Consider the following 25,479-nt stretch of genomic DNA (forward strand, 5'->3'; position numbering starts at 1 on the left):
GGCTGTTTTGTAACAACTCCAGTAATTTCTGTTCCATCAAATGAGGGGTCATATCTGAATATTTTTATGATCATCTACTTAAATGAGCCTTCAACTTAGACTGAGCATGAATTGTTGCTTGGAGAACAATGATTTAAGTGATATTTACATTAAATAACTTATACAGTGATTAATTTAGAATTCAAATTATTTTTGAAATTCATAAAAGTCAAAAGAACTTCAGTGTTTTTTGTCCAAATCTGGCTTTTAACTCCATGGGAATTTTGGTACCAGATTTTGAAATGATGTTTCAAATTCACCTTTTTATTTTTAAAGGAAACTGTTTTCAAAAGTGCAAAACTGATATGAACCTGGATTGAGGACAGATGTCTTTTGGAAATATCACAGGCACCAGCCAAACAGTGGCATCCACAACATTTTCAACATAATTACAGAAGTAGTATGTTTGGATTCAACACAGGGTGGATACTTCCAAATCAGCTCCACTGCTTGACTCAGATTTCTCACCTATGCAGAAAAGAATGTTTGGCTTGCATAGGATTGTAAGGGCGGAAGGCATCAGAAGAACACTCTACCCATAACAGGCTCTTGCATACATCAGCCATTCTTCTTGCATTTCTTGAGTTAATGAAGCAGAGAGCAAGAATGTGTAAATTGCCTGCAGAACACAGCAGTAGATTACTCCCGTTAGTCAGCCAAGCCACATGTTGCAAAGGAAGGAAAAATAACAGTAGAGGCACAAGCAAATCTAATCTAGGGGATATTTCTTTTTAAACTAAATACGGCCAGTGGGGAGAAGACGAGGCTGAGTTTGTCTTTTTGACATGCTAATTTTCTTTGTGTAGGAAAGTTGTTTCGAGTGTGTGTGTTTGTTTGTGTGTGTGTGTGTGTGTGTGTGTGTGTCTGTATGTTTGTTTTTGTTTTGGTGAGGCAGCCTTGATCCCTTCAAGTCAAAGGCTTCTTGTCCATGGGCCTTTCCAGATAGCCAACTTTAGTGCGTGATAAAGTGGTCTAACATCAGACGACTTAGGACAATGGCAGTTGTCAAAGCGGAAGTAAATAGAAATAAAAGTTTTCAGGCATAATTTGGAGTAAAGCTGGGGCTGTTCATATTCCTATATCTTGTGAAGTTTGGCTATGGTTCCTTACAAATTTTCCAAGCAGGAATTGTTCATACTACATGCTTTCCCTGCCATCCTTCTGGTCCATTTTTGGTCAATTGAGTTGCATAGGAGGTGGGCATCCCAGCCTTCTCCTTTATAGTCAAGAGCACAGGTAGATAAGGCGCAGGTATGCACACATGTGTAATGAGCCATTTTTGGAAGGGCAGCATATAAATAGAATAAATAAAAAATAAATAGTGGAGGCCCTATGTTCTTTTTTATTTTTTTTAATCAAAAAGGTTTGACTCATTTTTTAAAAAAATAATTTGTTGTGGGTGTTGTGCAAGGCTACCACATCTCAAGGTTTTTTTTTAACATAGAGGCCTATGTAAAATTAGGGGGGAAATGTAAGTTGGGAAGGGCTAGCCATGGAGGTCTGAAAGCACAGTTGTAGCACAGGATAGCGGGACTCTGTACTAAATTTGAAGCTGATTGGTCAACTGGTTTCTTTTTGTTTTTGACTGGGAGGGTATTTCACTCCTCCCCCCATTGATCTTGCGCAAGACTGAAGTTGGCAGGCTTGTGCAAGATCAATGGGGAAATAATTTTAAAAGTGAAGCTGCCTCCCTATCTAAAAAAAATATTAAAATTCAATTGATTGACCCATTGGCTTTAAACTTAATACATAGAATCCCACTATGTGCTACAACTGTGCCTTTTTCAAAAGAACTCTACCTGTTAGCAGTGAGTTGTTTATTTGCAGGGCCTTCTGAGGGGGTATCCTCCACAAAGGTGTTTGTGGGGGGACAAGGACAGTAAAAGCCAAGATGTCACATACTTATTTTCCAGAAAGTTTTGTCCCCCCTGTTATGGTAAGCAAGATTAGGATTTTCATGTCCCCACATGTGGACATTCTCTAATACTGTGACTCCACTCAGTGTATAAACTGGTTTTTAGTCCTTCTGGCTGTGAAGCAAAAGACATAAACTGAAAATCTCAAAAAATGAATGTTACAGGATGCATCTCTATTCTGCCAGAGTACTCGAGAAAAAGATGGAGGAAGGGGAGAAGGAAATAGAGTGGGGGGACGGAATCCATCTCAAATCTAGTAAGGGTCCATTCCTAACACAGGTGGGGGGGATATGAAATACCTTTTGTAAGTTTATCCAAGTTTATGTTTTAATCAATGAGCCTTTCTGCTCCAGCTCTATGGAGACTGTTCCACAGTTGATAGGTAGAAACTTTTTCTAGTTGCCAATTTATTTTTTCAGTGAGGAAGTAGTTATTGTACAGAATTCTTTATATTCATTCTAGTTTTTCTTCTTCTTCATCATCATCATCATCATCCATTTCCCCAGATTCCCACAGCCAGCTGCTCTGCTTTGAAAATTGTCTGAATAGATTTATTAATATATTACATCTGCCAAGGTGTCACTAATTCCTTGTGACTGGATTGTGTGCAGCAGTAGTGACATCTAAATCTAGTCTGTTATTTCATGGGACAGGCAAATCACTCAAGATGTTACTGTCAGCTCTGTTTCTCACTTGGGACTTGTAGTGCTGGCATGAGAATCCCAAGAGTTCTGTGCAACATAAAGCTATGTTACATCACAGGCACCAGCCAGTCAGCACCAGCCATGGGAAACTCTCACAGTCTACCTATACGTTATTGTTGTTGCCTATCTTCCATTTCTCTGTGTCTGGATCCCTAACTTAAAAGCTTGCATGCACACATGTCCTGTTGCATCTGATCTGATATAAGTTTTCCTATTAGACATGTAACATCCTGTAGACAGTGGTCACAAATCCACACTTTTGCCTTACATTGAGTGTTGGGGTCTCATTCAAACATGCAGAATAAAGGGGTTTAGACTTTGAGCCAGGTCTTATATGAGAATTTCCTTGCAAGTGTTTCCATGTCAGTAATTACTAAAAACATATAAATAAATTTGCAAACAATACAACATTCAAATGATCTTCTCTCTACATGAAACATATGGAGCCCATCACATGAGCAGACAGGTAAAAGCAGGGTTCAACCTACCTCCCCCCAGATGATCCTTCTGTAGCCTTCCAGCATGCAGGCCACGTGCCCACATGACCTACGATGCTGGAAGCAGTGTGGATTACTGTCCATGCTGCTCTGGGCAATGTGGAGCAACAGAAGTCAGAACTCGTTTTCCTGGCCTCCGCATATCCCACAAAACACCGCATGATGAACATGGTACCTTGAGGGATTCCCCCATAAGATGGGCGCTCTATGCACCATCTCTGTGTTCCTTGGATCCATGGAGTCAAGGAGACACTCAAGCCCGACAGCTGGGTTATGGGAGTGTTTACTCCCTTAACCTATGCTAAGAAGTTTAGTGGGCTTAGGCTGGGTGGGCACTCCACACGAGCAACCTAGTTCAGGCTAGAGTGTCCTGGCCTGGGCTGGGCTGCTCATGAGAACAGCCTCATGGTGGTACTGTACCTTATTATGATAGTATGAATTGACAATTAATGGGAATCTTGGTCTTTCCTCACAAATATCCCTATCTGCAAAGTTCAATCTAAACTACTAATTTTTAAATAATTTTATCATATTTTGGTATTGCTATTTAATACTTTGAAGCAGATTCTTATAATTTTAGAACCTTGATGAATATGGCTGGCATCCATCTAGTGATTATTATTTGCATTTAATAATTTGTTAATTTGCAATGTACAATTAGTTTAATTTTTATTTTGCAGTTTGAAAATAATTGCATTCTAATTCCTTGTAACACTATTCATATGTAAATGTTTAAGTAATTAGTGATTTTTTAAAGAAACATTTACCCTAATCCTGAATACATTTGCTCTGTTCAGTGGCGGCATTATTTCTATTGTTGTTGTTGTTGTTTACACAGTCAGACAGGTGTTATTGACTGGTTTGTTTTATCCAGACATCGAGTCCTTCCCAAGGACCTGGGATGGCTGAATGTTATTATCAATGTTGTTGCTGTTATTATTATAGATATTGTTGCAGAATATAGGCTGTTACCAGTAATGTTGCTTTTTGCAATTATTTATTTATTTACTTACTTACAATTTATATCCCACTCTTCCTCCAAGGAGCCCAGAGCAGTGTACTACATACTTAAGTTTCTCCTCACAACAACCCTGTAAGGGAGGTTAGGCTGAGAGAGAAGTGACTGGCCCAGAGTCACCCAGCAAGTATCATGGCTGAATGGGGAGTTGAACTTGGGTCTCCTCGGTCCTAGTCCAGCACTCTAACCACTACACCACACTGGCTGATGTGGCTGTGACCACATCATGCTCTGGGGAAGCTGCCCCCTGCTCCATTTAAGTGAACAAGAAAAGCCACTGAGAGTGAAGCACTTCTACATGCATATTAGGGCTCCTGCTACCATAAAGGATGCCTAGGTTGGAGCCCTGTATGCAGTCCAAAGCAAGTACCATTAAAATAGATAGAACTGCAGTGTTTAAGTATGTGATTAAGCCCCCGTCATTGGGGTCTTTGGTTGATTAAGTGCCATCAAGTCATTGTCAACTCTTAGAGACCACATAGATTCTCTCCAGGATGATCTGTCTTCAACTTGGCCTTTAAGGTCTCTCAGTGGTGCATTCATTGCTGTCGTAATCGAGTCCATCCACCTTGCTTAATTATTATTAAAATTAGCATGCCTAATTTTCTCTGAACTGAATTGTGTGAAAATAAGGTACATTGGTTTGAATGGAATTTTCTTAAAATCTGTAATATGCTTGAGAAGCCACAAAGTATAAATATATACCATTTATTAGGCTCTGAAACTGATGATTTCAGTATTGAACAATATTTCAACAGTATTGAAAGAGTGAACAATAGGATTTGCAAACTTACAAATGATAAAACCTTTTAAATAAGATTGCATTGACCTTTCAGCACCATACTAGTGCTGATGCCATTGAAGTCACATTTACCCTTTTTAGTATTTTCAGTAGTTTTCATTCTAGGCACTTGTGGTAGCTGCAAGGGAATAGCACTAAATCATCATATCTCTTGTCTGGCTGTAAACTCACTGGAAGGCGAATGAAGCATGATAGTTTTGCCAGGTGGTCTGCTAAAGTACATCCACCTAAAGTCCTCATCTGCTTCCGTCAGCACAAGCCAAAAAGTGGATCTGGACCAATTTGTCTGAATGTTGCCCTTAGAAATGATCACAGAATGACAGCTTGGCAGCCACAAGCATATAATAAAAAGCCTAACAAAGCTTTCAGCTGTTCTCTTCCCAACCTACTTCATTAATCACTGTTCAGCTCTCAAAAGGATGACACATTTCAGTCCTCTAGACTAGTGTAGTCTAGTAGTTAGCCACAGAAAAAAAGTATGGGGAACCAGATGGGTTGTGGGTTGTTTATCAGCTGCTTCAGATCCATTTCATTCTGAGAACTCTGAAGACAAATAACTGAGAAGAAGGGCCTTATCCTGCACTCATTATTAAATGGCCTTATCCAGAACTCATAATTTCAGTGTTGCTTTTGCATTTATGAGGAAAAGGCTTGATTAATGATACATTATGTGGGACCTGCAAATCCTTCAAAAAAAGGAGCACTCTTGTTCAGGGCTCTGGCCGGCCTGGAACCAGGAGTCAAACAATGATGTCCAGATCTCTTGGCAGTGTGGCAGCCCTACTGAATAGCCTATTGATGTGCTTCAGTTAGAAAGCAACACCAAATATATTTCCCTTATATCCTTTCAATATGCCTTTATTACTGTAACTCCAGAAAATGTTTACTATAATTGATACTTTCACACACTGAAGATCTTATGCTTATGTGCTGTTAGAGAGCCTGGAGGGGGGATTACTTTATCTGCCCCAGCTACATCGGAAGTGCAGAGGTAAGGGGAGCACTGCTAATTCATATTGTCTGGAGACATGGAGTTAAATTTCCAAATAAAATAGTTTATTTGGGAAATTCATCAGGTAGGGAGATTAAGACCTACAGGCCCAGTTGCTAGCTACATAGAGGAAGAGGGGAAGGGAGAAGAAGGAAGTCTCCCTCTTTCTCAGGTGAGAGAATGAAACCTGAGAGTTTCAGTCTAACAAAGCGGAATCAGAATAGAGAAATCATGGTCAGAGGGAGGATGCCCTCACTGGCTAGCTGTACCCCTGATGCCCCTAGTGGTCAGTGGGGTTTCTGGTGCTAAGAGTCGATGCCATCAGGAGCTGCATTGCCAACATTTTGAAAATCTAGAATGCTAAAGATTAAAAGCAGTATTTTAAATGATTGATGGCTCTGGGAAGTAGACTAACAAATGTCTTTAACATTTCAGTTTATCTTTATTAGAAGAATTCGACTGCAGCTGCAATGAACTGGAGTCTCTACCTCCCACCATTGGCTACTTGCACAGTCTGCGGACACTGGCTGTGGATGAAAATTTCCTTCCTGAACTTCCCAGAGAAGTAAAGATATATTATCATATACAATTTAAATGGAAAATCTCTCAATCTTTATGAAACATAAATTCCTGCAAAAGTTGCAGGGTTGGATCCACCTATCCTGGGAAGCTGCTCCTGTAGATTGTGAAACCCTTAAGAATGGCTTCGGATAGGTTAGGGGTTGAGGTGTAGAGGAAATCAAGCAGAGGCACTTTGATCCTTGTGTTAGCTGTGAAAATATAATAAAAGTAATAATTTTAAAGTTATGTTTTAAACTACCATACAAAAACAAATAGGGGTTCCAGAATGAATCATGACCCAATTTAAACATCTGCCATAAAAATGAATGGGATTCTAATAGGCTTTTTTATATACACACCCCAACCAATTCACCATATTTCCCTTGCCAAGCATACTTTGCTTCTGCCATAAAAACAGAAGTTTGAGTTTGCTCTCCATATAACTACTATAAGAACAACTCTAAGAACTGAATAGCAATAGAGTATAATTAGTTTAATCCATTTGTAACAGGACTGTATTGGACAAATGTGAACTAAGCACATATGTTATCTGCCACCTAGGCAGATGGCAATTATAGTTCAGTTTTTCAAGAAGAAGATTATCTGGACACATTTCTAACCATCTTTCAGGCAGGGTATGGAGTGGAGACTACTTTGGTTGGCCTGATGAATGACTTCCCATTAGGAATCGTCAGGGAGAGTGTGATCCTGTTAATCCTCTTGGATCTCTTGGCAGCTTTCGATAACATCGACCATGGTATCCTTCTGGATCGCCTGAGGGGGTTGGGGGTAGGAGGCACTGCTTTGCAGTGGTTCTGCTCCTTCCTCCCGGATAGATTCCAGATGGTGTTGCTTGGAAATGGTTGCTCTTCAAAGCAAGAGCTACTGTATGGAATCCTGCAGGGCTCCATTCTATCTCCAGTTCTTTTTAACACCTATGTGAAACCGCTGGGAGAGATCATCAGGAGATTTGGTGCAGGATGCTATCAATATGCTGTTGAAACCCAGTTCTTTCTTTCCATATCAACTACATCAGGAGATGGCTTAACCTCTCTAAATGCTTACCTAGAATCGGTAATGGGCTGGATGAGGGAGAACAAACTGAAGTTGAATCCAGACAAGACAGAGGTACTCATTGTGAGAGGCCAGAACTTAGGAAGTGGTTTAGATCTGCCTGTTCTGGATGGGGTTACAATCCCCCAAAAGATCAGGTATGTAGCTTGGGGGTACTTCTGGACCGAAACCTTTCCCTGATATCTCAGATTCAGGCAGTGTCCAGGACTGCTTTTTTCACCTTCAGCTGATATTCCAGTTACATCCATTTTTCGAGGCAAATTACCTTAAAACAATGGTGCATATGCCAGTAACATCCAGGCTTGACTACTGCCATGCACTCTATGTTGGGCTGCCTTTGTACGTAGTTTGGAAACTGCAACTGGTGCAGAACACAGCAGCCAGGTTGGTCTCCGGTGCTACCCATAGAGACCACATCACTCCTATTTTAAAAGAATGACATGACTGCCAATTAGCTTCTGGGCAAAATACAAAGTACTGGTTATTACCTATAAAGCCCTGAATGGCTTGAGCCCAGGATATCTAAGAGAACGCCTTCTTCATGAATCCCTATTAAGATCATCGGAGGAGGTCGGGTTGTGGTTGTCACAAGCTTGCTTGGTGGTGACCCCAAACCAGGCCTTCTCTAAGGTTGCCCTGGGGCTCTTGAATACACTCCCAAATGAAATCAGAATCTCCCCATCTCTGGTTGTTTTAGAATGACTTTTGAAAAAACAAAACACATGTGTTTTATCTTATGATATGTTAACGTTTTATTTATGGTATTTTTATGTTTTTGTTGTTTGGTTGGTTGGTAGGTAAACCACCCTGAGATTTTATTTAGGGCAGTACTTAAATCTGACAAACAAAAAAATGACGAAGTAGGTATCTTAACAACTGTCTTTGATGCCCACAGATTGGAAGTTGTAGGAATGTAACAGTTATGTCCCTGCGCTCTAACAAGCTGGAATTTCTTCCTGATGAGATTGGTCAGATGCAGAAACTCAGAGTCTTAAATTTGAGTGACAACAGGTAATACTTTTATCATTTTACATTTGCTGCTTATTCACTGCTCTTTTGATCAGACAACCAACTGTTCAAAACATAAAGCTCTTGAAATGTTCATCTCTTAAGAGTACTGAGTAACTTTGGTTCCAAAACCATTTCTCCTCTGAATCCAACTTAGTACCAACTTTATGCAGTCACTACAAATATAATTTTTTAATATTTTTGATTAGTTGTATATCCAGCTATGTCAGTTCCCCAGGGATTGCAGAAGGAAATTCTACTTTAATTGTGATTTTAAACTTTTATGTTAACTGCCTTGAAGCTATATCCTTGTTCTAGGATATAAATTGAACAGGTAAATAAATAAATATCCTATCCCATATCTTGAGCAACCAGGTTAGATTTAATTGCATATATGTGTCCATGTTTCCTAAAGGGCTTGTAATAAAAGTTAAGCATATACAGTAAATGGACCCAAGTGAAGGGAGTGGGAGAGGAAACAGGAAATATCTCTTTTTTTAAAATGCTAATATCTACCAAAAGACTCAGTTCACTTGAAAAACAATGTTATTCTGAATATGAGTTGTGGGGTGGTTGGAAAAGAACATGGAACTTACTCTGAAGGTTCTTTCTGCTTTGAAGGAGGTGGATGGGATGAGTAAGTTCTCCCATCTATTTCTGGAGGAAGGATGTCTAAAACAAGCTTCTAAAATTTCTGTTGGGAAGAGTCTTCTTTCAGTGATATAACTAAGAATAAAGTTATCAAAACCAAAATTCAACATATGGAAGAATACTACAACAACAGAAAATAGGAATTGGACAGTACAGAAGAGTTACAGATGATTCTAACTATTCTTCCTACACCTCCCCTCCCCCCAAAATCCCAGTTCAATTCCAACAAAAGCAAGTTCAGTTTCCTAGAGTGGTAATGCATGAAAAGCCCCACTTGCTTAAGATTTGACCAGAAAAGGTTGGGGCTTAAAAAGTGGGAAGGAGGCAGGAAAGAGATATAAAACACTGTATGCTCTCCAGGTCTCCAGCTGTCCAGCATGCCACCCTAAACCCCCAATTCCTCCGATTTTCCACAAATGGGAAATTATTTTTAAAAGAATAGAGCAACAAAATGGCTCCATAGTACAAAATTGTGACTGAAAATTACACTGGAAGTCATTTCTAGGAACCACAGATAGGTGGATTTTGAGTATTTCTATACATTAGTACACTCACTAGGCCAGATATTAGCACAGCAGTTGGCTTACTTTGCAGAAAGACTGCATCACCAACAGTCAAGGACTGGAATGTGATTAAGAGACTTGTTAGGTACCTAAAGTGTACTGCACACTTTAAGCTCAAGCTACCAGCTAACAGTCAACCAAAACTAGAAGCATACGTAGATGCAGACTGGGGTGGAGACCTAACAGAAAGGAAATCCACCAGCGGTCACATAATTTTCTATGGAGATGGAGTCATAAGCTGGTCAAGCACCAAGCAAGACATAACAGCATCATCAACCACTTAAGCAGAATATTTATCAGCTGCACAGGGCTGTCACGAGATACAATGGCTGTGTCAACTTCTGAAAGATCTAGGCATAGATGTACCACAGCCCATACCAGTGTATGAAGACAACCAAAGCTGCAGTCAACTCTCCAAACAAGATGTAAAGAGGCATACCAAACATATTGATGTGAAGTACCATGTAGTGAGAGATCTGCAAAAGGATGGACTAATCGAGCTGATCTACTGCCCAACAAATGAAATGCTTGCAGATCTACTCAATAAGCCACTACCAAGACCCTGCTTTGAAAAGCTGAGAGAGAAAATTTGGAAAAGGTGGTGGGGTCATTTCTTCACACAGCTGGGACATCATTTTCGTGTTCATTTCCCTGAAATGGCATCTGTTTGCAGGTGATCCAAGAGAAGTCATGTAGATGGTGTTTTCTCCTGTCCCCTGCCCCCTGTCTCGTAGGACAGTTGATGTTGCATGGGCACTGTAAAAGGGAAAGGATAAATCCATGGATTATGGGAGGGAGGTAAAGAAGCAAAAATCATCCCTTTCCCCATTCATTTCACTGGGAGAATGCCAACCAATATCTGAATGGGTGTTGTGTATCAATAAGCAAAGTAGTTTAATGAAGCTGTTCTGTGGAACCACCTGTATTTTTATTTATATTGTATGATTTTTATGAATATGGTCTGAGGTTTCAGAACAATGCTTAAACAAAACTTTAAACCAAGTGAATGTTTCTGTAAAGAAGTCTTTTAAAGATAATGTGACAAAATGAAAGCTGCCAAATGTTCACTGTCATCTGATTACACAATACTGCATCCTCCTTTAATAATGTCTTGGGAAAATAGTCTCTGCATACCTGAATCACTCATATTATCCCAATATTGTTATTTTTACAGATTGAAAAATTTGCCTATCACTTTTACAAAGCTTAAAGAACTTGCGGCTTTGTGGCTTTCTGACAACCAGGTACAAATTTTATTATCTATCATCATAATCACAGCTAGATAAAATGGTAGCATCTGTGGGCCAGTTCAGATGATACTTTTGAACACATGATTAATATATCTGTGTGTTTTTATACCCACTTGGAAAACAGATTCAGATTAATAGACCAACGTGGGTAGAATGAATTCTTCCAATCACGTGTTCAGACTCCTACCGTATCTTCCGTTCACAGATCACTCCCTTCTCTCTATGGTTCCAAGTCTTCCTTTGTTGTATTTCCTGCTGCAAACAGAAGCACCTACCCATAGATATAAGTACATGACAAGATAGAGTCATGCACAGTGATCAGCTGTTGAGGTGCAATTCTTTTCCAAGGAAGAACTTAGAACTTTGGCTCCTTTGCCTTCTATGGAGACACGCTTACCTGCCTGCTAGCTTGAAGTAAACAAATTAAATGGGCATGTTTGGAGATCTCAGGGTCTCCCGAGATCTCCCTTGTCTTCACTCTCCCACCTTCCAGAGCCCCACTTACAGCCTCTTTGGTCACTCCCCCGCAACCGCCCCCCCATTAGTTTACTATATTAGTAAAAGGAGTCCAGTTTGCAAACTTCCTCCAAATTTCAACCTCTTATCTGTGTCTTTAGTCTTTCCTATCTCTATGAGGTTTCATTCTCCATGCTTTTCAATGAGTCTTTGCAGCTGAGACCCAAGACGTGATGGATGGATGGATAATAGTGAGCAATATAGTTAGCTCCAAACTGGGGGAAACCTATTTTATAGGAAAAGGTCCTCACAGTTTCCGAGCCCACAACCCATATTTATGCTAGAGAGTGAAAAGACAATTTTGCAGCTGTACGTGGGGTGCTGGAAGATAAGGCAAGTGACCAGGGGTGACCCCTATGCCCTAAGGGATCTGCATGGTAGTCTGGCTTCTTCCACCCCAGCTTGGGCTCTCTCTTTTCTTGCAACATCTCTGTGTTAATCCTTCACCCCAACTGGACTGGGATCTTCCTGGGCAAAATCCTCTGTCAGATCCTAGCAGGGAGAAATTTGGGGGTGGGGGTAACTCAAGAGGCTGTAAGTGGGATTCTGGAAGGTGTGGGAGTGAAGACATGGCACTAGGGGTGACCCTTAAGCTTTTCCTTGGTGGTAACACTGCCCATTTTTTCCTGTCACAGGCTACAGCAAAAAAATAAAAATAAAAATAAAATCATGTTTGAAACTCAATGAAAGGCACACACGCAGTATTTCACATTTATTTTATACCAGACAGCATGTGAAATTTGTAAATAGCTTGTTTGTCTTGTTTCCTACCTGTGTCAGTTAGCATGTCAGAAATTAAAAGTACACTCTCACAACTCTCCACCTCAGGCAGGGAGGAAAAAATTGTGCCAAAAGTAAGTCCCGCCTACATAACTGGATGATGCAGTACTGGGCTCTGTCCTGTTTATAATTCGAACTCTATGGTTATGGGGGAGAAACATCACATTGCAATATGGACATTCATCTAATCACATGATAGTGATTACCCCACATCATAAATCCTACATTACATCTATGTATGTATTTGTTTATTTCAGCCCAAGGCCAGCATAACATTACATCTAGCATTTAAATCCAGGGTAGAGAATGTGTAGTTTTCCATTCGGGTGATCATTTGTACACCTACAGGAATCCAGGGGCATAACTATAATAGGGCAAGGGGAGACAGTTGTCTGGGGACCCACTGCCTTGCCCCCCCCGAGGCAAGTCACATGACTGACTCCCCCAGCCACGCGCCCGCCCGGGCTTCCTTCAGTTGTATTCATCCTCCAAAATTGATGTGGGTGTTAAGACCTGGAGCTACCAGAACAACATGTCTTTCTCTAGTACCATTAAATGACTTGCATCATCCACAATTTACAAAACCTTTTTTAAAATAATTTAGGATGATGTTCTATTGTGGCACATGCTGAGCTTCAATGAGTTGGGGGCATTTTAAAATCTTGTCTCTGGGCCCACTCCAACCTTGCTACGCCCCTGCAGGACTCTAATCACATGTTGAAAATATCATCTAAACTGTCCCTGTATTTGTGAAATAGGTAAAGGTAAAGTGTGCCATCGAGTCGATGTTGACTCCTGGCGACCACAGAGCCCTGTGGTTGTCTTTGGTAGAATACCGGAGGGGTTTACCATTGCCATCTCCTGCGCAGTATGAGATTATGCCTTTCAGAATCTTCATATATCGCTGCTGCCCGATATAGGTGTTTCCCATAGTCTGGGAAACATAGTCTGGGAAACATACCAGCAAGTCTGGGAAACATACCAGCAAGGATTCAAACTGGCAACCTCTGGCTTGCTAGTCAAGTCATTTCCCCGCTGCACCATTATGTGGCTGTATTTGTGAAATATTCACCTCTAATAACTCTGAGAAAGAGGAACATTTTAAGGTGGTGGTTCTCTTATGTTTATTAGGGGAAGAGCAACTGTCCTTCAACCCCAGGACAACCTTCCTCTAGTGACTGTTACTGGTGTCTACTTTGTGTTTCTAGAAAATGAGTCCTTTGGATGAGTCCTTCCTCTTCCTGTTATTCTTTTTTTTTTTTTAAACCACTTTGAGAACTTTTCTGTTAAAAAAAAAAATCATCATCATCATCATCATCATCATCATTATCATCTTCTATAATAAAAGGCTTAAGTGTGATCCCGTGTCCCTCTGCCCATGTCTTTCTCGGCCATTCTGGGCATGCGCAGAGCGCATGCCCAGAACATCCGAGAAAGATACAGCCGCAGAGACACGGTGGCCATGTTGAGGACAGCAGCGGCCAAAAAACGGGCTACGGGGAGGGCAGAGTCGGCAGCGGGTGGACCAGGAGGGCAGAGGCGGCTGCGAGGGCGCGGGAGGGCAAAGGGGGGAGTGGGGGGAACGGAGGAAGATATGGCCGCAGAGACACGGCGGCCATAATGACGAGAGCGGCAGACGAAGAACGGGCTACGGGGAAGGCAGAGACGGCAGCTGGGTGAAGAGGCGGCGGGGGAAGCTGGCCGAGGCCTGGCGGCGCTGCCGAAGCCAGGCGGGGGGAAGAGGACCCCCCCACCCGAAACCACCACCGATGGACGGGGTGAGGAGGCGGCGGGGGAAGCCGGAAAGGGGAGCCCGGCAGTGGCGGGGGGCCCTTGCCCGATCGGGGAGACCGGCCGCGGCATGGAGGCTGGTGGCAGCGCGAGGGGGAATGGCGGCGGGGGGCCCGGAGCGCACAACTCTCGTAGCGCCTGTTAATTTAACGGGCCTAAAATAACTAGTCAATAATAAACATCATCAACCGTGTATGCTCTCAGAATATTTTGAGCAAGCAAGGTAATAACAGTGTTATTGGGATGATTTTTTAGCATTCAGGAGATCTCCCTTCCTTCCTTCCTTCCTTCCTTCCTTCCTTCCTTCCTTCCTTCCTTCCTTCCTTCCTTCCTTCCTTCCTCTGGCTTTTTGAAATTATTATAACATTATGTCCTTTTTATTTGCAGTCCAAGGCTCTTATCCCTCTTCAAACTGAGGCCCACCCAGAAACAAAACAAAGAGTGCTGACTAACTACATGTTTCCTCAGCAACCTCGTGGTGATGAAGGTAAAATGTTCTGTCATTTCTTCATATATATATATATATATATATATATATATATATATATATATATATATATATGGCACACACATATACATATATATACACACAATATGAATTCTATGTAATAGTTTATTAATTAAGCATTAAATTGAGTTAAGCATTCAAAGCAATCATTCTCTTGACAGCTGCTTTTGCAGTTGAAACCAAATCATGTACTTATGCTGGTTACTCTGAAGAAATCATGAGTAGTATATGTCTACTTTCTATTCTACAGATTCCACAAACGTTTTTCTTTAAGTCAGCTTCAGGAGTCAGAATGATATAGAGCCATAGCAGTTCAGCAGATAAAATTTGTACAGATATGGGAGTACAGGTTTCCAGTTTCACTTCAGCCACTGACTGGTTGGCAAGTCATTACTTCTTAGCTGTAGATCAGTATCCGTAAAATGGAAATAAGAATACTCAAATATTATTGTCTTCAGTTTGAACAAGACAAATATTGTAGCAATTTAGATCCTACATATTCTGAATGGATTAATCCTTTTAGGGTTTTGTGATGCATCTCACTAGGCTATCACATGTTAGAAGCAGTTTCTAAAGTGGCCCAACACAGGGCTTCATACTAAATGAATTTAGTATGAATAAACATGAGGCAAATTAGCAGCTGGCAATTGCTGGATGTTTAAAGTAAAGTTGTGCCCTCGAGTCAGTGTCAACTCTTGGCGACCACAGAGCCCTGTGGTTTTTCTTTGGGAGAATACAGGAGAGGTTTAAAATTGCCATCTCCCGCGCAGTATGAGATGATGCCTTTCAGCATCGTCCTATATCACTGCTGCCCGATCTAGTGTTTCCCATAGTCTGGGAAACATACCAGCGGGGATTCGAACTGGCAAGCAATATTTACACTGTCAAAAAATCAGAATGACTTTAACCACCAGTTCTAAGCATACCCATGGTGGGCCAACTTGAGGCCTATTGTGTGACATTCTCAAAATTGTTTGCACTTATTTCAGAGAATTTCAATCTTGGGAATGCAGCACTTTCCCCCTAGTTTTAAGTTACTTGATGCTTTATGGAATCTTGCAAACTTGTTTGGTCTAGGACCGTAAATAAAACTTGACTTGACTTGACTTGAATCTTGCAAATAAGGATTAATTGAAAAGCTTATTTGATTCTGGCATTAATTTCCAATTAAACTGTAGATTTCCAGTCTGACAGTGATAGTTTTAATCCTACTTTGTGGGAGGAACAGCGACAGCAACGTATGACAGTTGCCTTTGAATTTGAAGAAAAAAAGGAAGAGGAAGAAAATGCAGGAAAAGTTAAGGTAACTGGGATTGTACTTGTGTTATTTCCTTGTTTATTTGGGAGTAAGATTCAATGAACAAACTTCATGGTAAATAATTAGACACTTCTTAAATGTGTGGACTCAGTATTCAGTATATCTACTCTTGAGAAAGCTATTGTGAGGAGAAACCTAAGTATGTAGTACACCGCTCTGGGCTCCTTGGAGGAAGAGTGGGATATAAAATGTAAAAATAAATAAATAAATAAATAGAAATATTAGAATTTGCTTCCTAGGCCCATGATTCCACCTTCCATTTCCAGCTGTCTATGGTCTTTCCATTTTCTATGGCTAAAAGCAGGAAACTACCACGTGTGTGGCTACCTCACTTAAGTACAGTCTACCAATCTGACCTTTAAAAAAAAAAAAAAAGGTCCACTGTCCTTCAATATGAATATTTTTTAATGTACTTGCTTCCCTTGGTATTTGCCGTAATGGTCCATTAAGGTGTGTGACATTTAGAAAGAAAGGGACTGCCATATTTTATAAATATGTATGAAAACTGAAATATACTACTTCCTCCCTGCAAATCTTATTTGGCAGAACTGAAATAAAACCACTCTAAGTGCATCTTGCTATGATGTTTTTGTGGCAGTATTCCAAACAGAGTGAAAATGTGTGAGCATTGGAAGCTGATGGTTTATGCTCACAAAGACCATCTCCAACTGGCTAACAGAGAGCTGTCACATCAGATGAAGGAAATAGTCTTTTGAAGTAGCTGTTTCCATTCTATATAAAGTGGAAACAAATTAGGTTAAATTTACTTAATAAAGCCATGTGTTATATATAATGGCATTTGCATAGGGAAGAATATGCATAGGGAAGAAGACACCAGTTACTTAATTAAACACTGACTTCATTAAGAAATTTAAGAAATGTACAGAAACTTGATGCCCAAAGTTGACTGATAAATTGATCGCCAAATTGTTATACTCAGTCCTGAGTAACAGGATCCTTCTTCAGCTACAGAATTATTAAATTTTATTGAGAGCCTTTATTGTCTTCTAACCCTAGCACAAAAGCTATTCCCTTACATTTTTGTACCGTGCACAAGTATGTGATGTATTTGCTGTGCTCACATACAAAAAAATTGTTCCTTCAGGACTACCGTTTCTGGATACGCAGAACATAAAAAAATCCAGATATCTCTAAAATGTAACACAGTGTTACTCTAAAATGTAACACAGTGTATATGTGAGACCTTGAATTGGAAGCCAGAAGTTACATACAACTGGAGAAATTGTCCTCTAGGAGGGCCTGCACCCTAAACTCTTTTTTTTAAGGGGGTAACATTTCACCTCTGTTATGATTGCCTTGACACTTATTTGATTTTTGTCTATATGGTTGTAGATTATTTTACATGGTTTCAGATTATCTTAAATGGGGAGGTATATAAGTATATTTGGTACTGCATGCACATCCCACAATCCAGTAAGGGGAATGTGCGTGGCATGTTGGATATTAAGATAATGTGCTTCCAGCAGTGATTTTTCTGTGAGTATCACCTTGCTGGATCAGGGCAAATGTGTACCACATTCCAAAATTTTATTTTCTAATATCAGAATTCATATCTATTAATTGAGTCAAATGTGTTTGGAATTTTAAGAAGTCTCATCATTGTGCTAAATGTCAGAGGTAAATCTGAATCATACCTGTATTTCTTTATCTTGCTCTATTTTCCTCTTTTTACTACGGATAATTAAGTTCGTTAAAAAAACAACAACAACCCATTGTGCAGATGGGTTGCTAACCCATGGGGTACTAAGTTTTGTTGTTTCTGAGGTGTTCTGAGTGTAGATTCTTTGGTAGCATATGAGATTTTCAATGATAAACCATGAATCCACTTTCATCTGCTAACCTTAAAGACACATAAACTTCAAAAATCACTTAAAAATCAGCCCTTTGCCTAATTCCTTTCAAATAATTCTGATAGCTTCCTTGCCCACCTTGAGAACTACCACCCACCACACTCTGCTCTAGGGCACCCCTTTACCCCTGACGTGAAGCTATACATTTGCTGCAATCCTCATTATTCCCTATGAAGAATTCAAAAATACTTTAAAAATTCACCAATAATCAGAGGAGTGTCTGATTGCTTTGGGGTTTGGGTGGTTATTGGCATCCATGGGTGCTACACAATAGGGAATAATGGGCCAGTTCAAGTCCCATTATACCCTATGAGGAAAAAATAAAAATGAATTTCAAAAATTCATAAAATATCATACAAATGCCCGATTGCTTTGGGGTTTGGGTGGTAGGTACCCATGGGTGCCAGCTCCCACGCAACCCACTTTCTGAGGTTCAAACCAGTTCGAATCGAACCACCCCCTGTTTGGTTCGAATTCGAACCTGCAGCTTGAACCTGATGGCTGGTTTGGTTTGAATTCGAACTGGTTCGCACATCCCTAGTTTTTACCCTTCCCACTGACACATTAAAGCAAGTATAAGCAGCTGAAAAGAGAAATGGGAAATCTGTACACATCTCCCAAATATCCATCCAGCCCTACCTCCGGCTTCAGTAAAAGTTACCTGCTCTCTGGAGCACATGTAACTTACATAAAGAGACAACTGGATAGGAATAAGAGAGGCGTGCACAGGCCTCCTGGTCACATTAATGGACAATCACACTTTCTGTATGAACACAGGTCTTGCACCTCCTCACAAGTGAGTCAAGTCAATTTCATCCAATTCACATTTCATTGTGATGTTGATGATTAAGGTTCTATTGATGATGGAGTTTCCACCCATATTGCCAGCCTTCTTCCTAAAATAATCGTTCAGCAAACTTACATTTATGTTAATAAGAAAAGTAACATTGTATCTGACTTCTTCCTTGATTTATATGGTTATACAGGTGGCCCTCGTTATCTGCAAACTTTGTATCTACAGTTTTGCATATCTGTTATTGGGTCATAGAGACCCAATTTACTTATCCCGTGTGTAGGAAAGTAAGCAATATTTGCCTATCTGCAGTTTTGAGTAGCTGGAAATCACCCAGAAATTCTGGTGTCATTTCCAGCCACTATTTTCCAGCAGAGAGCCATTTTGTGGCTCTTTTTAAAACATATATATAGATTTTTGGTGAATATTTGACCTTTGGGGGGGCATTTTGGAGACCTAGAGAATAAGGTACCTTCCTTTACTTCTCTTATTTCTGGCCCCCCTTTCTTTTTTTGGCCTGAGGGAGGTTAGAAACCTAACCCGCCCCACCCCCGACAGTTCCCATTTACTCAAGGCTTTTTTTATTCACAGTTTCTGTTTTTGTACCTATAGGTGAGAACAGAAGCCCCATGAATAGCTGGGGCCACCTGTATTCCTTAAGCATAAGGAAAAAATTAAAATGCATTAAACTTTTCACTAGCCAAATAGAAAGCAACCCATATACCTTCCTATCAATTGACCAAAAAAACCCCACCCCTAAACCGCCTATACAACAGTCACCTTTTAAAAGTGAATATATGTACAGGGCAGGAGAATTACTAAAGAAGTTTTAAAGCTGTGAAAAGGCTCTATCGTTTCAAGTTAAGTCCCATCTCCTCTAATTTCAATTGTTATATCTTCGCAGGACACTCAGAATTTTCTGTGCTTCTAATGTAATATACTTAATCACAAAACAATTTCCAGTAAGGTTAATGTTATACCTGAAAATATCAAACCAAACAAAGCCACTGTAGCCGCAAATAAATCACATCTATATAACTGTCAAAATATTATAAAGGAATTAAAATTTTATATAATTTATAGCTTTTTTCATTGCCGTTTCCATTTCCTTTTTAGCAAGTGACTGCCATCCAGACCAATACTGCATGAACTGAAAAGTCAAAGGAGGACTTTCACTAATTTCCCATGCCCTCTGCAGCCCACTGTGCCTCCTGAGTGTTTCAGGACCTCAAGGACAGATTTCTGGGAGGCACACAGGACTGCAGAAGAAAGGGGGGATATGGATATATTACCATCCCCATGTTGTGAATGTGAAATGTCTTTCAGTATACATGTTATTTTGGATGGTAGCTAGTGTTTCTAAAAGAAACTGATATAAAATTGTTTTCAGGTGCGCTAGAAGGCTTCTGTACTCCCCTTTAGCTTCAAAAGCCTTTGACACCATAATTTGAAGGTTAATATTATACTAAAATATAATGAAATATTATACTAAAACATAATGAAATATTATACTAAAATATAATGAAATATTTATACTAATATTATACTATAATATTATATTTAGTGAAATATTATACTAAATTGATCACACTTTTTTGATCCATTGTAGAAGCATATGAGAACCTGCAAGTAGTGATTATAAGTCAATTTTATCCTTTATTGTGGTGTTAGCTCACAAACTAGAAAAGTGTTGTATTCATATTGTACTGTTCTTGCATTGCATTTGTACAGTATATGTGCGGTCATAACTTCTGGCTCTCTGCTAACCATGGTTAGCATATCAGAAGCAGGCTTGCATACGCCTTCCTTACAGTCCCTCCTTCCCTGAAGATAGTTTGCCCCTTTTCCTATTTAACTATGCCTAAGCAGTTCATCAAGACTAATGTTAACTGCCATTAGAACTAGCAAAGGTTTCCCTTAAACTTGAATATGAAACTTTGGTTTGAAGCTTTTGGCAAGCTCAGGAAACCCTGATTAGTCTTTGGCAATTGGCCTAACTAGAAGGGAATTTGTTTCAGGCATAGGCCACATTCACATGTAACACCAAACCAGAGCTAAATGTGGCCAAGGTTTAAACTCCAGTATGCCCGAACGTGTGAAACCGTGGTTACGGGCTGAAAGCAACCTCTGGTTTGCCTCACCAAACTCTAAATTTAACCTTCGGTTATCTCTAAGATTCACTGCCGAGACTTGAGGTTTTGCTGCTGAATCGTTACGTTCAACTCCTGGCGCAGCTATAACCGCGGTTTCGTGCTGATTTTCAAACCCCAGTCATAGAGGTGGTGGTGCAGATCCGCCTGAGGATATGGCTGCTCCAAGCCTTCGGCACTTCTCACTGCCAGCCTCTCAGGGAACAGGCCCTGCACCTCCTGTCAGCTGTGCAGCTATGGAGTTGCCAGGTTACAGGGATGCTGCCATGCCCCATCCTGGACTTGTCAGCCTGTCAAGCTGCACAGTCACTCAGGCCTCTTCACATTCTGTCCCTTGCTCCCCCACACCTGGAAAGTGGTAGGGAGAGAGCACGGTATGACAGGACGAGCACTAAGTGCTTTGCTCCACAAGAAGGGAGCAACAGTGATAAATGTTCACAAGCACAAACATTCTGTGGCAACATAAGCAGGATACCCCATAACAGCATCAGGAGGGGAGTGGCAGACCCGGGCTCAGGTATAAAAGATAGGGGACCTGGAGAAGCAAAGTTCTCTCTCTCTCTCTCTCTAGATATAGATATAGATATTTGGGGGGAATGGGGTTCAAGATCATGGCCAATTGAGGCTGTCCTGCTGACATGGTGACACTTTGTCCACAGTTTGGCCTAGAACTTGCTGGTATCTGCTTTGGAGTGCAAGCAGAAGGAAGGGGCTCTCATCTTCTGCAACAGGAGTTTGGCAGGTTGCGATTTGGCTAATGTCTGCCGTGCAATTCAGAGTTGCAAATTGAAACCTCAGCCACTTTCCCCTTCGATTTGGCATTATGTGTGAATCTGGCCATAGAAAGAACTGAAGGGAGCACATGTTTCCAAGGCTGACTTCCAATTTGCTAACTGTGGTTAACATGGAGCCACTGTTATATATGCACCAATCCTGTGGTTTCTTCAACATGTAAAGGGTTTTTTTTTGCTTTTAAACGCTTATACTCAGGGTAAATTCAGACATGGACATTAATCCGGTAATGAGTAAAGCAGGTGGAGATAACTTTTTAATATGTAAAGCTTGCTGTTGCATAATGATATAAATCCAAGTAACTTTCTCTGCCCCATTCTCTCAATAGCAGACCCCCAAACCCTTGAAAAGCCATTCCTGAGGGTTGGGGAATCCACCGAATGGGATGAGATGGAGTATGGAGGCCAGCAGCAGAGGTCATAGTTTCCCCAAACTGGCCGTAAGCTCTGCTTATGTAAGGTGCTTGTGTCTGGTCTCCTCTGCAGCTTCCCATGCTTTTTTCCTTCCATTCCTGAGGGTTCCCTGGCTCTGAAGAATAGCACTCCAGGAACCCAGGGTGACTACTGTGGGGGAAAGGGAGTTGGGGAGTTTGCATGCATAAGCACCATTACATGAGCACAAATTAGGATACAACCCAATATTTACAATGAAAAAACATACAGTTGGAAGTGATAAAGTAAGAAGGCACTTGATGTTAAAGATGCATGTGTGAATACGTCTTAACATCCCTTCTTGTTTTAACAACTCAGGAAATACAACTTTGATTTTATTCCAATGTTTTGAAAAGTAAAGGGGAAGAAACAAAAGGGTTGTAAAATAAATAAAAACTAAAAGCGAAACAAATTTGTCTCAGTATTGCTAGGCTTTTACACTTTTGCATATATTTTGTAGAAATATTCCTATTGTTTTACCGTGTGAATTTTAATTTTGTTTATTGGTCTATATGCAGGCTAACACTGCAGTAGTGGAGACATGTTGTACTAGCACAAGGGTGTTGCACTAGCTAGTTCCGCAAAGTCAGGAGCTTTTATTCCAGACTAGAGTTTGGCTGGTGCAAAAGGATGTGCTTGCTCAAGCTGTGGCATGCCTCCTGCTGTGAAACCTCTTCCTCAGTCCATATATTGCAGGAAATGACGCATAACTATCTTCTGTCCTTGTTGTGCAAATGCATTGCTTGCACAAGTGGATTGAGGCCACAAAAGATTGTGCAACTTTGAACAGCCACTCAGCTATGGAATCTGCTTGAATGCATGCGTCTTTGTTGCAATAATGCAGCATTTGTCATGATTTTGACACATTATCAAATGGTTACAATTCAGTTCAACACATGAGAGTTTGAAGATAATTCTCTTACATTCACCTGCATAGCAATAACTGGGCTTCAAAGGTGCTTAAAGGCCCACAGTAAATGTATTTGGCGTCTTGTTAACCTATAGGCTGCAGTATCTGCTGCAGGCACTTCTCTGTTTGGCTGATATGAAGATACTTTTCTAATGTGTGAAAGAGTAGTTTATATCAAGGGCCTGGTTTTCAAGGAAACGTATGCTCTAGAGTGGTGTACGTATTCATCTAAATTTAATAGGATTTGTTCTGTTGAGTTTAAATTAAACATACATTTGATAATAGATCTTTTAACACAATTTTTCATAACTTTGTGAAGTTTGCTTTTAGTCAAGTGTATCATTGTTTGCTGAAATGAATTTGACAGTAGAAATTAAAAAAGTAATTCTTCTATCCAGGAATATTGCACTTTGGAAGGTTTTTATCCCCAGCGGCATGCTACTTCTGAGGTAACTTTAAATGTGAAACATAAAAGACCATGAATAGAAAGGGAGTCTAGACTTCATTGGTAATTATCATTTTTAATATCAACTATGGAATATCTTCATCCTAATTCTATCTAGCACATATACCAGCACATTTTATAGTAAACGTTAATATTGAATTAAGATAAGTTGATTTGATTCAAATCTCCTTACATAATTAATTTAGTTACACTGTATTTTTATTGGCCTTTGCAATGCATGTACTATTTGGCTTAAGTTATTTAAGGTTATATTTAAGACTTTAGCTAAACTATGGCCCAAGGTGTGCTTAAATTACACCATCACCACTTAATATTTCAGCTGTAAGTCAGAGTTATAGCAACACTATACTACACATCCCTTATTTAGTTTTCTTGTTGGAGCTGTACTTGTAACATAGTACTTCACATTTGCTATTGAGAACCATCTTTGGTTGTGCTTGTCTGTAATGCATACTTTATTATACTTTAACATTGAATGTAAGTTGCTACCATAGTTTGTACTCTTCACATCAGTCAAGCTTTTTGAATGGATGCCTATTAACTTGTGTCTTCATTGGAGCCTTGGCTGTACATACTTTTTTTCCCCTTTGTGGTAACAATAATAATATAACACAGTTGTATACAAATACACCTGTCCATCAAAGGAGAAAAAGCTGTCTTTATTGGATACAGTCCATTAAAATTTAGGTGTGCTTAAGTCCTGATTATTTCAGTGCAATTTAAGAACATCTAACATTCTTTGGATTGCAACCAGTATTTTTGTGCTGTCACAGTGTTGTGTTATAAATCCAGAGTGACTATCAGTATGTTAGTGGAGTTCTAGATTCCACTTGAACAATTTTATAGAGATATTCAGATATTTAGCAGTTTGAAGATATAATTTCAACTCAAGTACTCTTGAAGTATAAAGTTATAGTGAAATGGGAAAAATTCAGTCATTGACACCAGTGAATTTGAATTCTGTATTTGCCATGGTGTAAATGACATAGGCTTTACTGTAGCACTTCAAAGACTCAGGATAACAAATGTTTTATGTTAACATTGTCTCAAATGCCTTAATTCACTGTCTGTGTGTTTTGCGTATATATGGCCTTCATAGACAAAACTAAAAGTGTAATATTCATGTTATTTTTTTATTTCCTATTTGTGCTTTTAATTTATTTTGTTAAATGAATGCTCAGGTTGAAATAAATTTAAAGCGTTATCCAACTCCATATCCGGAAGATTTAAAGAATATGGTGAAATCTGTCCAAAATTTGGTGGGGAAATCTAGCCATGGAGTAAGGCCTGAGAATACAACACCAACTGGCAGTACTGAGCAAGCTGTGAAAGACAAGTATGAGCACAAGTGGCCAATGGCAACAAAGGAGATATCAGTGGAGGTAACATATGGCAATTATATTTAAACCAACTAAAACATACATTGAGATCAGTGCAGTATAGATCTTTTTTTCTTGTTCGTTGTCTGTGACTATGTGTCACTAGCAAGCTTATCTGCCACTCTTTTCTCTGTCTGTCTGTCTGTCTGTCTCTTTCTCTCCCTAAGATACAATTTTCCTTCATGTTTAAATTATGCCACTCTTTCTTTTCAATGTCATATCCAATTGTTCTCATGTTAAATTGTACACAGTGGTTATTACCAGCACTGCTAAATGGCACTAAGGCATCAAATAAATAAATAAATAAAGTAAGTAAGTAAGTAAGTGTTGGTGGTTCTTGTTATGTTTTGTAACAGATTTATTTATAGGTCACTCCTCACCAGAACATATTTATGAATCTGTGTCCCCAAAAGCCATTGTAGGTCTTGTATGCTGGACTTCTAAGGTACATTATTTCCAGTAATGCAATGAAATCATTGCTTTAAAAAACCAAACACGATTACATTTATTTATTACTGTAAATAGTTAAAAAAAACATGCTAGGTGACAATCTTTTTGACTAGCTATATAATTCTTCTACGTTCTTTATATGTGACTTTTTTGGGCTCTGATAGTAAACTATTAAAATGAATAACACAATAGCCATGTCATCCATAGCAAAAAGGAACATAATGTTAATATTCTGGGGGTGAAGGGGGTG

General features: G+C 39.8%; 1 protein-coding gene and 1 long non-coding RNA gene across 30 annotated transcripts in view; one reads left to right on the top strand and one right to left on the bottom strand.

The window, feature by feature from the left end:
* Nucleotides 1–25,479, top strand: part of LRRC7 (leucine rich repeat containing 7) — a 378,525-nt gene that overhangs the window by 283,031 nt on the left and 70,015 nt on the right. For 25 of the 28 annotated variants that reach the window (XR_008306746.1, XM_053248546.1, XM_053248555.1 and 22 more), the window contains 7 exons: nt 6,403–6,532; nt 8,498–8,613; nt 10,999–11,068; nt 14,549–14,648; nt 15,848–15,972; nt 23,333–23,383; nt 24,582–24,782. Coding sequence is in view for 27 of the 28 variants with exons in the window: in XM_053248546.1 (XP_053104521.1) it covers nt 6,403–6,532; nt 8,498–8,613; nt 10,999–11,068; nt 14,549–14,648; nt 15,848–15,972; nt 23,333–23,383; nt 24,582–24,782 (793 nt within the window). In the remaining variant the exon portion in view is untranslated. The remainder of the gene's footprint in view (nt 1–6,402; nt 6,533–8,497; nt 8,614–10,998; nt 11,069–14,548; nt 14,649–15,847; nt 15,973–23,332; nt 23,384–24,581; nt 24,783–25,479) is intronic. The other 3 variants (XM_053248554.1, XM_053248575.1, XM_053248567.1) reach the window with 2 other exon arrangements.
* Nucleotides 6,208–11,403, bottom strand: LOC128324252 (uncharacterized). 2 transcript variants are annotated; one of them, XR_008306750.1, is made up of 4 exons: nt 11,262–11,403; nt 10,264–10,580; nt 9,207–9,336; nt 6,208–6,737 (listed from the first exon to the last, which is right to left on the bottom strand). It is a non-coding gene; the product is annotated as an uncharacterized LOC128324252 (long non-coding RNA). The 2 variants fall into 2 exon arrangements; XR_008306751.1 differs by having other exon boundaries at nt 11,188–11,265.

The sequence above is a fragment of the Hemicordylus capensis genome, chromosome 4, assembly GCF_027244095.1.
Source record: "Hemicordylus capensis ecotype Gifberg chromosome 4, rHemCap1.1.pri, whole genome shotgun sequence".
NCBI classification, from domain to species: Eukaryota; Metazoa; Chordata; class Lepidosauria; order Squamata; family Cordylidae; genus Hemicordylus; species Hemicordylus capensis.